Source organism: Xiphophorus couchianus, chromosome 6 (assembly GCF_001444195.1).
Source record: "Xiphophorus couchianus chromosome 6, X_couchianus-1.0, whole genome shotgun sequence".
Lineage (NCBI taxonomy): Eukaryota > Metazoa > Chordata > Actinopteri > Cyprinodontiformes > Poeciliidae > Xiphophorus > Xiphophorus couchianus.
Window position 1 is genome coordinate 8,866,607 of NC_040233.1, and position 13,344 is coordinate 8,879,950.

The following is a 13,344-nucleotide window of genomic DNA, read 5'->3' on the forward strand; positions in this document are numbered from 1 at the left end:
AAGCAAAAAACCTCCACAAGTGTAGTCACAAAGACGAGAGAATGGTTTCAGTGTACTGTGGAAATGTTTCTCTGTGTCAGCCAATTTGAACGCATACATAAGAACTAAAAGTTGTAGTTCTGGCATTAATCTTAGCCAGCTTTTATGGATTGCTCAGCCCAGAGAAAGGCCATGCAAGCTATTCACATTTTACAGTAGCCATAAAGTATAATACCAGTGAAGACCCGTTGAAGAAGGAATAAGAATTAAAACATGACAACAAGGAGAAAAACAACAACAGAAAAAATACGAATCAAGTCCTCAAATGAACTCTGATGTCACCAAATTCATGTGTATGTACAGCTTGTTTTCTGCAGGGTACATTTTAGCTTTATTCAATAATATTTCAAGCAAAACAAATAGAAAAACTGATCACGACATGTTTTGTGGATGAGAAACTATAGATAATGTGTGTTTTAAAATATCTGTTTGTTACAAATTGCTTGCTCACGCTACTGAAATTTGTGTTTAAAACTGAATTTTTAGCACTGAATAAATTAAAGCAAAACCCTTGGCAATATTTTCTGGATTCATTAACATGTAAATTATAAATGAAATATGCTACAGTATATTTCAGTCGTATATATTTCAGCTCAGGCTGCTACAACTGAATGCTCCTGAGCTGGGTCAGAGGCAACAGAAAACACAGGTTGGTGCGTACTGCGGCAAAGAACAAAAGCAAAAAACCTCCACAAACTATAAACAGTCCCTTGTAAACAGTATATACAGTCGTCCAATGTACCTTGAAATTATACAAATTTTATCTAGAAAATTGTACTCTGGTCATATTTTCTAAAGTGCCTGTACTATACTATTTAAATAGTGGCAATTTTCATTTATATCAATTCCAAACCTTTAGCATACATGAATAAAACATTTCATCCTGTTTCGCTCGGTGTTCTCTTTCGGTTGTCCCGGAGAGCTGTGTTTGTCATTTTGACCGTGAACGTGTTCTCCGCCGGACTGCCCTGTAAAGCAAAACAAGCGCCACTCCGCCAGCCAACGCTCTCTTTGATGAACTGCGCGTTTCAGGAAGAAGTTGGCGCCTGACGCTGCGTAATCGGGTAGCTAGCACGCTAACCGCAACTATGATAGATAATCGCTTGTGTTGATTTTTTCTCTTTGGCGTAACGAAATAAATACAAAATGAATGATATGGGTAAGTATTACCTTTTGCAATTTAGCAATATTAGCTGCTTTTGTCTCCGTTGTGTATAGCCGAGTTAGCTAAATCGCAGGATGAGGCGAGGTTTAGCAGGCCTCGACTAATCTCTGGAACAAAAATTGTTTTGCTCTGCAATGATCCGATTTGGCTAGAGCGCTCGTGGCCTTGAAGCTAGCATGTTAGCATTAGCTAATGCGTCATTCTGGGCACCAACCACCACTCTGCTTAACAAACTTAAATGTTTTTTTTGTCGCTTATGAAACTCTGCACAACTTTAGTACTTCAACGACCCTTTGAAATTATTTGTTAATTTCAGTGGCGTTGACAAACATTTAATGAACCAGTTAGCGGTCTGCAAATCGCACTTGAAACAGCTGGTACAGAGTTATGCAATTACAGAACCTACGAAGCCTGAGTTTAAACTGCGCAATGTTGCCTATGCAAAATCAGAGTGTTTGTTGCCTTTGAAAGTTTGCATTAAGTCAGATAGGAGGCTCGAAACTGCACGGAAACCTCAGAATAAAGTCACTATTTTTTAGAAAAGCTTAAATTTGGGTTGAGCGATAGTTTTAAAAAAAACAGTGTTGATTCACACTGTAACCTTCACTCAGCACATGTGACCATCCGACCTCCTCCAAAAACCCATCTTTTTAAAGCTGTAGCACAAGCTGCTATCTCTGTTGAATTAAGTGAACGTTTCCAAGCAGACACCCTTTAAATCCTTCTCAGACTTTAAAGATGCAACTTGGTGATCTATACATCTTAGTTCTAATCCTGTTTTTAAGTTTGTTTATATGAATCTACTTCTCCCCTTGAAGAGTTTAGTGTCCCCCTGTCCTCGCTGGCGCTCCTAGTCCCACCGCTCCGTCTGATGTCAGCAGTGATGTGGGAAGTTGTCCAGCAGCGAAACATAAAACACTATGGCAAACTGGAGGAATTTGTTTCCATGGTTACGGATGCGGTCCCTGAACTCATGAGCAAGCGAGAGGGGAGACTGTTGTCCTTGGGCCTCAGAGCAAGGGTAAGTGAAACGTTAGGCTGCACCTTACAATATATATCGAATAATACTCCCGACAGGCATCTCACAAACTGCATTGACTTTAGACAACTCTTGAGCTGTTGCGTTCTGAACACCCTGAAGATCTCAAGGCTGTAGAGACTCATCTTAACCGAATCCGATCCTCTTGCTTGGAAGAGGTAAGGGATGCCCATACATTTCTTCTTATTAGTTGACTTGTCTATTAGTTTAACACAGAAAGTAACTTATGTTTAGCTTTAAGGTATATTGCTTTCCTCTTAGTATTTCAGCCCTGCAGATGTTGTCTTAATATACTTTTTATTATTATAATGGAGATTATTGACAATTTCCTTACAAAACAACCGTAGAATAATTTGGCAAGATGGAAAAATTGATTTTAGACGAAGCACATACAGATATCGGTTGTTAAGTTTATGGATCGGACCAACACAGATATGTTAAACAATAACTACATTTCAACTGATACCGATGTTAATGCCAATATTTTGTGGATTACTAGTTTTTATAGCTGATCTGTGATCTGTTTTTTCCTCCAGACGAATGATCCTGTAATTGAAGCACCAGAAGCCAACTTCATGAAGCTTGTCCAAGGCCTTATTGAAGACACTGATGGCAGGGAACATTTTCTCAAGGTGATTTGTGTGTTGGAATAAAATTGTTACAAGATTTAAAACATTTGAAATGATTATAAGACTTATACGACAAGCCCCCTCGCCCCCTTTTTTTGTCATATTACAACCAGTATATTAGACCAAAATGTTTTGTACCCCTGGTAAATTTTGATTTAAATTTATTTTCATTCAGGGTGACAGCAAGGCCTCAGCAAAGCACTAAATTACAGGGATTTAATCCATACACCTTACTTACTTTTCAGATTTATAAAAAAAAATTTCAACTACATATCCTTGTTTTTTTTTGGCTGTACAATGATGAGCTACTTTGTGTTGGTCCATCATGTTATGTCCCTATGGCATGTGTTAAAGTTTGTGGCCATGTAACAAATGTGTAAAAGTTAAAGCAGTATTAGCGCTGTCAGTATTGTCCGTACATTAATATGGGAATGTCCTATATTTTCTTTGGAACAGAATGTGTTTCCTGTGGAATATGGCCCAGACTTTGACACAGCACTAGAGACTCTTGTTTGTGAGTTCTTCACAAGACTAGAGGAGCTTCTGCCAATACCAGATTTCAAACAGGTAAAAGATTGTCTTTAGAAGTTGATGGAGCAAATAAAAAATGCACCATAAACTTATCATTTCTATTTCTAGACTGCGACTTGGATCAGTGCCGCCCCTGCTGTCATAGAAGAATACATGCAGTGTGTTTCAAATGGAGATGACCTTAAATTTTTACTCCAGAGCAAACAGTGCCATGGAAAGTTGGCAAAGGCCACTGTTGGTGAGACTTCATGTTTTCTACATATAAGGTGTTATGTATGTCATCAGTACATAGTAAATTAAACGTTTTTATTCATTTTTCAGCTCCTTTTCAGTCAGAAGATCTCCTGATTCCGTCACTGTCTCTCCCTCCATCTCTGGAGGTGGCCATCGCTTCCCACCCAAGTGCTTGTGATGACGAAAACACAGATGTCCAACAGATCGTCATGTTCGACGAAGAACTTTCCACAAACCCTTCCACTTCCACAGACTTTTCTGAATCGCCTAAAAGGGCCGATGGCGCTTCATCTCCTCGCCGGAGGCATCAGCCAGGAGTCCACAAATGTCCTGAGTGTGACAAATGCTTTAAGCATCACTCTGTCCTCATCGAGCACCAGCGGCTCCACAGCGGCCTGCAGCCGTACAACTGCTCTGAGTGTGGGAGGGCGTTCCGAACAGCCACTCTGCTGGCTGGTCACCGGCTGCGGAAGTGTAAAAACGCGGCGTACCTTTGCATTAAATGCGGCAACAGCTTTCCCACTTCCCTGGAGAAGTTCCGACACCGCTGCCCGAAACGAAGGCGCAACCACGACTGCGTGCAATGCGGAAAGAGCTTTCCAAAGTCCAGCGGCCTGAAAGAACACCTTCTAACTCACGCCCAAAACCGACTTTTTAAGTGCAGCCACTGCGGTGCCGGCTTCTCAGGAATCGGCGACCTGAAATATCACCAGCAGGTGGATCACGATAAACCTTATCACTGCAAACAGTGTGGAAAGAGCTTTATCTCGTCCAAGTCTTTAACCAAGCACCAGCAGCGGCATGAAGAAGGCGGTGATATGGAAACGGTGAAATTAATGGGTGGAGGTAAACATAGCAAAATTGTCCCTGGTCACCGGACTTCGTCAGTGTCTCTTTCCTACAGGAAGATGTCTGTTAAAGCCATCTACGGCGGGGGAAGGGTCACTCATAATTGCCCGCTGTGTGGGCGGAGCTTTAAGTACCGCTTCGAGTTTCTGGAACATCAGCGGTTTCACACGGCAGTGAAGCCTTACAAGTGCTCCCAGTGCGGGAAAGCCTTCCGGACTGAAGCGCATCTGTCTGGCCACCGGAAGAGGAAGTGTAAAAATGCTGCCCACATCTGCACCAAATGCGGCTGTCAATTCAGATCCTTGCACGAACGCGTTCGACACCAGTGCGTGCAGCTGTTGACCAAATACGAGTGCTCCCATTGCGGCAAGACCTTCAAGATGGCCCACCTTCTCAGGAACCATCAGATGAGCGAGCACCAGCTCCCCTACAGCCCCAACCACCGCTTCAGGTGCCGGTACTGTGACGAAACCTTTCCCGGCATCAGCGAGCTCAAGTACCACCAGAGGGTGGACCATGAGAAACCCTATCAGTGCCAGGAATGCGGCAAGTGCTTCCTGTCCGAGAAGTGCCTGGCCAATCACGAGCTGCGGCACAATGACGACAGGCCCGAAAGTTGCCTGGTGTGTGGCCGCGGCTTCAGGAACCGCTACGACCTGAAGCAGCACATGCGCACGCACACAGGAGAGCGACCCTACCAGTGCACCCACTGCTCCCAGTGCTTCTCCACGGCGGGAGGGCTGCGCAGTCACACCAGGGTCCACACAGGAGAGAAGCCACATGTGTGCCCCGACTGCGGGAAGGCCTTCTCCCAGATGGGGGCGATGCGCACCCACAGACTCACTCATACCGGGGAGAGGCCTTTCAAATGCAGCATTTGTGGCAAGGGCTTCACAATGGCTCACAAGGTGACAGTCCACATGCGCGTGCACACAGGGGAGCGGCCGTACGTATGCTCGCAGTGCGGCAAAGCGTTTTCGGACGGCAGCGTATTGAAGCAGCACATGCTGAACCACTCGGGAGTCAGACCGTACCACTGCCAGATCTGCCCCAAGACCTACACATGTCTGAACCACCTGAGGAGGCACCTGAAGAGTCACTCAGGCATGAACTGAGGCCGGTATGAAGGCCAACAATGCTGAATTTGACATTACATTTCTGCACTTGTTCGGAAAAACGGTACACAAGTTTGTGACTAACTGAGCCAGCAATACATATTAAAGATTGAGACTTTATGGTTTTTGAGATTGAAGTGCAAATGTCATTTTTGTCTTTGTTGCCATGTAAATGTAAGCACAGACTATTACAACCAGCACAAACAAATGTTTTCACACCTTATAAGCTTTGTTTTTTCTGTCTGTACATTTTCCTAAGCTCTTCCAGAACTAAGGAGGGGGGGAGATACTTTTCTAAACTACTTCAGTGTCTGATTTGTAAAGAGAAACCTGATCTGTATTAACACAATTCTTATTTGTAACTATAGGAGTCCCAGTAACTCCGAATGTAGGTTTTCAGACGAGCATGAGGCTGTACGATAACCAGTGTAGCTAGGTAACCAGCCAGCAGAGTGATAGTTTTGCATGCATCCAATGAGTCGTCATCTGTCGTGATACTGCCAGATTATTTCATAGACATTGCAGTGCATTTTATTGTGGACCATCCAGCCACCATACTTTGGCTGATGTATATGTGCAGAAGTTGTAATATTGGCAGGAGTGTTTTTGTTTTTTTTCCTTTTGGGGAAAGGGCTTGTGAGACGGATGAAAGTTGTCCATTTCTAGTTATGTTAGATCATTAATACTGAAGGCATAATGTAAAAATGCTAGCTTTCTTTTGACAACTATGCTTTATCTGTTTGCTGTGGAGCTTTTTGTATTTGGTTGTTTTTGAGTTCCATATTAAATTAGTTTAATTGTTTTATGCTTGTTTTTTCTTTTCCTTTCTGATCTACTTTCGAGATGAGATGAAAGCTTGAGAATCACTGTATCCTGGTGCTATAGTAAACTGTTAGTCTGGTCGGGTATAACGCTGCAAAGTTTGCACATTTGGAGATGCAAATTCTTTCGCAAAGTAGCTCAAAGTCAGTAAGATTGGAAAGTTTAGGTCTTTTCACAGCTTTTAAACTTTGACTAGGCCATTCTAACACATCAATATACTTTGGTCTAAGGCATTCCAGTTTAACCCCTGCTGTATGTTTAGGGTTGTATCTCATAAACTAACCAAATTGCCTCTGCTATGCAAGCACATTCCCACAGCATAATGCTGCCACCACCAGTGACATACGTTACTTTCCGTTACGTATTGTGCTTTTTATCTTGCAACTTTTTAAAACCAAACAGTTTTTTTAAAATTTTTTTTTTAGATCAGCTAAATAAAACTTGTTTGGAGCCACTAATGTTATGACTTTTTGAAAAAGGAAAACTTATAATTTTTGATATCTTCTGATAAATGAGAAAAGAGTTCAGGGGTGTAAATATATACTTTTTCCAAGACTCTGCATGAGGTTTACTTACTGAATGCCATCAGTAGATGGCAGTATGTTGCCAAAAAGTATTTGGTTGACCTATGTTCTCTATGTTTATTTTTCTGCACAATAAAATAACTGTAATGAGTTTGTTTTGTTTTTTGGGGAAATTATTCTGGACAATTTCCTGTGATTAACATCTTTGGGTTTTGTTTTATTTTTCTTACCTGCAGTTTCCAACTCTGTGCCAGTAAGTGTTAATACTAACCTTTCATGTTTTGCAGTTTAGTTTCTCTGTCCAAGCTTGTACTTAGTTTCATCTGTGATCACTTCTGGAGGGCAACCTTTTGAGTCACTTCCCTTTGGCAGTACCAATCAACACGGGATTCACAGGGAAGTGCATCTGCAGACGATGAATGTGGCGGTGAGCTAAGTACTGCAAGATGTTTATATCTGCAGACTGGAGAGACTGGCTGCCCCAAACTGCATGCCTTTTCCCTGACGTGGAAGCGTTGCAAATCTTGTCAGAAGATGAGGGCCCACCGAAAAGGTTAGGCACACTTTTACAAGATATTGGTTTTTTTGCATTTATGGTATATCTTAATTCAGAGGTCATTTGTTGTGGATTAGTTTAAAGACAGGAAATGCAAAAATGGGGAGTATTCCTACAAGAAACTGCTGAAAACGGGGGTGAGGGGAACTGGCTCAAAGGTTTTGTGCATTCCTTTGGATTTTTATGGAATAACGGTCTCATGCGTTACGCGTTACTGCATATGAAGAGCCCCACAGCTGCTAGAAATCCTGCAGATTTACTACGAGAGCCTGCAAAGAGGGATGGATCATTACCAGATGTCCCCGTCTTCTCCCACCCCTCTTCCCGCTTTCCTTTCAGTGATCTCAGTGGAAAATCTGATTCCAAGCCAGACTTTTTCCTACAGTCCCACACTCAAGAGCACAAACATACGCACATATGGCAACAGCAATCATTCAGCATCCAAAGCCCTCCCCTCCACTTCAAACCTAACACGCCCACGCCTTTTTTTTCCCCCCTCCGCACATATATTCCAATTACTTCCCCCCAAACTAATTTCCAACATCAACACTTACAGAGCACTAGATGGCGCTGTGTCTCTTTCTGATTACTTGTTAAACATAGTACGGATTCCACACCCCTGTTGCGCTTACTGTTATGTTCAGGTCAAGCCTAGACTCCAAAGTGGGGAAAAAAGAAAAAAGTCTACACCCACTCCATCTTCCACAAGAAACCAGAGCGTTTCAGCAGAATGAGAAGACAAAATGACTCCTTGATGTTTTTCAGCTGTTTCTCGTTAAGCCTGATAGATCCTGTTCCAGTGAGCATCTCTCTTTTTCCCCCAGCTTTGCAGTTGGTGTTCTGCATAAGCCATCCATGTAAAGACATAGCTGTCATGTAAAAGTGGAATTAAACCCAAATTTCAGACTGACAAATTCAATTTTCCAAGTACATTAAAGCTTTTAACACTTTTTATATATACTTAGCTTCTGTGTTGAAACAGCTCCCTGAAAACTCGCATCATAGTCGCTGTTTGGTTTATTTTATGGCCTGGCTACCAATCCCAGTGAACTCCCATGTAAAGATGCCACCCAGTGTATTTTCTGTTCACTAATATTAAAAACTCTGCTGCTACAGGTTCCATCTCAGTTTTTTCTGCAGTACCTTTAGTTTTCTCACATATGTTTAGTTGCAGTATGTAGGTAAGCTCATTTTTGAAGGAATCTGATCAAAAACCTAAAACAAGAAAAAAAGGAATGTTCTCAGAATAACTCTTAGCAATTACTTCATGCCCTGTAATGTCGTCAGAGGTCTCTGTGGAAATTTGTTATTTGGAGGATTTATATTTATTAATAGCAACACATCAAATTGGATGATAAATTGTCCCACTAATTATTGCAATAAACGATAATATTATTTTGAAACCATTTTCAAATAATTTGTAAGACATAAAGGTAATGGCATATTAATCCAAGTTCTCCCCCTTTAATTAAAGAACAATAGACTTTAATTTTGTAAAGGACTCTAGAAGATATTTTACATATCCCAAATAAAACACAGCAATCAAAAACAGTACATAAAACAAAAATAGAAACACACACACACACAACCAAAACTATAAGTAAAATGATTTGTGAAGTGTCTGTAAACAAAATTGCCCTTCAAAAATTAATAATCAAAATGAAAATTGTCGAGCTAATTTGAATGGATCGTGCGATTAATTGCTTAAAATCTCTGTTATGTCACTCTACAAGTGACAAACTGTGTATAAAGGTCGATTTTACAGAAAAATCTGCCTGGCAGCTTCAATGAAGTTTGCTCATTTCTGAGGAAAGTGTAGACTTTTTCTCCCCCTGCGCGCTCTGGCGCATCCACACCCAGCCATCCTCCTCGCGGAAAGCCTGGGAACTCCTCCTCCTTATCCTCCCTCACCCACACCGTGCGCTCCTCTGGTCCTCTGCGCGCTCTGGCTCTTCGCCCCGGACAAACTGCGGCGGGGGGAGCGCTCGGTCTCCAAGAAAGTTGGCCTAATTCTGCGCTAAAGGAGTCCGAATCCCGGGTCGGGGAGGTTCGGTATTTGGTCGCTTTGTGGGGACTTACAAATATCCCTGGAGCGTACCGGAGCGTCGTATGATCGGGTTTTCGGGTTGATTTTGATTTCAGCTTAATCATGGAGACGCTCAGATGTCTCCTCGCGCTGCTGTGCGCTCTCCTGGCTGGAGCGCAAAATCAGATCCAAAGGTCCACCTTTGCGGGTAAGTCTGCTTGAAATCTGTTGCTCTGAACTCAAGATGTCCTGCTTGGTGTTTTAGACTGTCTGCTGCATGTGAAGTTTAGCTCACTATTGTCACGCTTGCTGCAAGGTTAGGTTTGCTAAACGTAACGGATTTTTTAAGATGCAACATTTAAAATTAGCTGCAGAGTCGCAAAAGCATCCGAGTGACCTTTCTGAGGGGGTCCGTAGAGTTTAGATCACGTGTCAAACTGAAGGCCCGGGGGCCAAATCCAGCCCGCCATATGTTGTCAGTTGTGGACTTGTATATTATTTTACCAATAAAATCAAAGAAGTTTTCATCTGTATGCTGCCACATTGCATAAATGTGAAAAGATGTTCAATATTATTTAAGTTTAGGATTAATTTTAATAACATTTTAACAGGGGCAGTTTTATCATTTTAACATTTTGCCAGAACCGTCCCATTGAGGACATTTGTGGTCTTGATATGGCCAAAGTTGGAACTGCAGATTTCAAGCCCTGCTTTAGATGTTTGATAGCAGAGTCACACCTGCTAAAAAACAAACAATGCTGAAAATCTGCTTCAGTTTCTAACGTGTGATGAAATCTTTCTAAATGTGACACAATAGCTCAATGAAACACAAAGGGATGCTACGCTATATAGGCTGTTGGCCTGCAGGCTTTCCGCGCTTCAGGCCATGTCTGGCCTCAATAAACAGCACAGAGAGAATTAATTACTGTTTTATTCCGTCTTCTAAACGTTCACATTTTTCTGCTTTTTAAAAAAATGTCTTCTTTTCATTGGGTGATATTTGTTTTGCCCTGTGAAACAGACTGTCCCGTTGATCTTTTCTTCGTGCTGGATACATCTGAGAGCGTCGCCCTCAGACAGAAGCCTCCCAACTTTTATATCGACCAGATCAAAGAATTCACCAAACGCTTCGTAGATGAGCTCAAGGAAATGTAAGACAAACACACAAACACACACACACACACACACACACACACAATGGGACCACAAGCAATACAGAAAACCAAAATGTCACCATGGAAACAAGGTGAAAATATGGCGAAATCCTTTGATCTTTGTATTGGACCTGATTAAAGGCCAATATTTGGCCACGCCCACCATCAGGAACTCTGGGCTCTATATGGTTGCAGTGTTTCTGCCCCTAAATTTTATAATAGCTTAGCAGCTTTATTCTAATTTATTTGGCTGTTTTAAGGCATCACATTATTTGTTATATGTTACATAGCAAGGTTAAATAAATTGTAAGCACCATGAGAGATGGATGGGGCAGCGGCTACCTCTAGCCCACTAGTCTGACACTCAAATGTTCTTAAGTTATAAATCTTGGTTTATTTGTCACTTTTTTTTTACACTCTCCAATGTTTTTGATGCCCTGCACACCACAGCCCCCTTCGTATATGATGACAGCATCTGTATCATGCTCTTAGATTTATTTCTACATTAACTGCATGTTTTATCTGTGAATAGTTTATATTCAAACAGTCGACATAATCTCACCTGCTGTTGGTACTTGTTTGTTTTTTGGGTTATTGTATGTAGATTTCACATTTAATTATTCAAACTCATGTTTATTATTATTATATAAATTGTTTTTATACATTTTCTCTTTGTTCCAATGCAAATACAGTTTCAAACAGGGCTGGTCATGTTGTTTGCTCTGCTTGCATTTATTTCTATTATGCCCAGCTAATACAAAAAATCATTTTCCTTCTTAGACTAATACCCAAGCTAATCTAATCTGATCTAATATAATCTACAGTGATATTTAATGAATTAAAACATCATTCAGAAGTTTGCTTTTTGCAGTAACTAAAAGATTATTTTAGTCTGACAAATAGGTCTCATAGGAGCAAATTCCAATTTATAGAAAATTACTGTAATCTAATCTAATTAGATGCATTTAATCTGAAAAACAAGCCTCATTGGAACACATATTCTAATTTACAGGATTGCACTCTAATCTAACCCAGTGTAATCTAGTCTAATCGAATCTAATCTGATCTGATCTAATCTAATCTAATCTATAGTCATATTCAAGAAATTACAACTTTATTGAATAGATCATTTATTTCAGTGACTTAAAAGATACATTTAATCTGAAAAACAAGCCTCATTGGAACACAAATTCTAATTTACAGAATAGCACTCTAATCTAATCTAATCTAATGTAATCTAACAAATGTATGTTCCCTCTCTACACTCAGTCTCACCTCAGTCTCCCCGTCTGTCTTCCAGGCGTCACCAATGTGACCGCACCCTGATGTGGAACTCAGGAGCTCTGCACTACAGCGACGACGTCATCCTCGTGCGAGAGCTGAGCGACATGCGCACCGATCGTCAGGCCCTGAAGAACGACATAGACCGCATCACCTACATCGGCAAGGGCACCTTTACCGACTGCGCCATCAAGAGGGGCCTGGCGGAGCTGCTCGTCGGGTAGAGGAGACATGACATGCACTACGCCTACGCTGGAGAAGATGACGCCTCTGGTCGTATCTGAGCGTGTGCTTGAACTGTTGCAGGGGCTCCCACTACCATGAGAACAAGTACATCGTGGTTGTGACGGACGGCCATCCCATCACCGGCTACAAAGAGCCATGCGGAGGTGTGCAGGAGGCCGCAAATGAAGCCCGGCAGCATGGAGTTAAAGTGTTCGCCGTGGCCATCTCACCTGACCAGGAGGTACGAAACACTCACACGCAGCCAGAGTCAGTTCTACACGAAACACTCCTTAACCTCCGTACTTTATCTCAATATCTAATTGAAATACACACCTCAAGTCAGATATTTACTCACACTGTATAAAAATAGATTTTTCTCTCACTGGTTGTAAATCAGACTAAACATTTCCTGTTGTAACGTAGTTAGAATACTCACAATTATTTCTGTTTCTGTCTACAGACGTTCAAATACACCAAGTTTCAGTTTCTTTGTATCCCAGAGGGAAATTAGTTTGCAACAAAATACAAAAAGCATAAAACATCCACAAAAGACATTGCTTTTATTCTGTTAAAACACTTAGAAGAAATAAATCATGCCGTAGTGCATTAAATGCGTGGCGCTCTCCAGATTCAGTTTAGCCTTAGCTCTCACACGCTTGGAGTGTATTTGTTGGAGCTGGTCTTGCTTCACTCCAATTATCTTTCTTGCCACATTAGTGAGCCTCATCAACCTGTTTTTACTACACAAGGTAACTAAACCAAGCCACACAGCAATAACGAAGAACAAATTCAATAAAATACAGTCAATAATAACTTTAAAAGAGTTCAGTTTAAAGAAGAAAAAAAAAAAGAAAATCTTTGCTCTGCTGAACCTTTTTACACACTGCATCCATGTGTGATTCAAAGTTCAGCTTACTATCAGTAATGGTCCCCAAGTATTTGTACTCTGTTCAATTTCGACTTGCAAGTCGTGAATGACTGTTCAATTGGGATTTCCGAAAGTCGATGGACATATCTTTGGTTTTAGATGCATTAATTGACAAGAACAAGGACTTGCACTAAGCTGTGAAGTCCTCTACTACAGCGCCATGCTCAGTTTCATCATCATTTAAGAGACTCATTGTCACAGATTATGCCTTATATGGGTTAGGAAAG

The 13,344-nt window shown here is 41.4% G+C and overlaps 2 protein-coding genes across 2 annotated transcripts in view; both read left to right on the forward strand.

Moving 5' to 3' along the window:
* Nucleotides 1–1,041: 1,041 nt before the first annotated feature.
* Nucleotides 1,042–7,098, forward strand: LOC114145823 (zinc finger protein 709-like). The gene is made up of 7 exons (XM_028019450.1): nt 1,042–1,198; nt 2,023–2,225; nt 2,309–2,401; nt 2,780–2,875; nt 3,329–3,439; nt 3,512–3,641; nt 3,725–7,098. The coding sequence occupies exons 1-7, from the start codon at nt 1,186–1,188 to the stop codon at nt 5,599–5,601; spliced, it is 2,523 nt and encodes an 840-aa protein (XP_027875251.1). The 5' UTR covers nt 1,042–1,185; the 3' UTR covers nt 5,602–7,098.
* A 2,308-nt stretch (nt 7,099–9,406) lies between these two features.
* Nucleotides 9,407–13,344, forward strand: part of col6a1 (collagen, type VI, alpha 1) — a 35,072-nt gene continuing 31,134 nt past the window's right edge. Inside the window, exons 1-4 of the mRNA XM_028019449.1 lie at nt 9,407–9,737; nt 10,551–10,680; nt 11,984–12,184; nt 12,271–12,430. Of these exons, the coding sequence (XP_027875250.1) occupies nt 9,653–9,737; nt 10,551–10,680; nt 11,984–12,184; nt 12,271–12,430 (576 nt within the window). The 5' untranslated portion in view covers nt 9,407–9,652. The remainder of the gene's footprint in view (nt 9,738–10,550; nt 10,681–11,983; nt 12,185–12,270; nt 12,431–13,344) is intronic.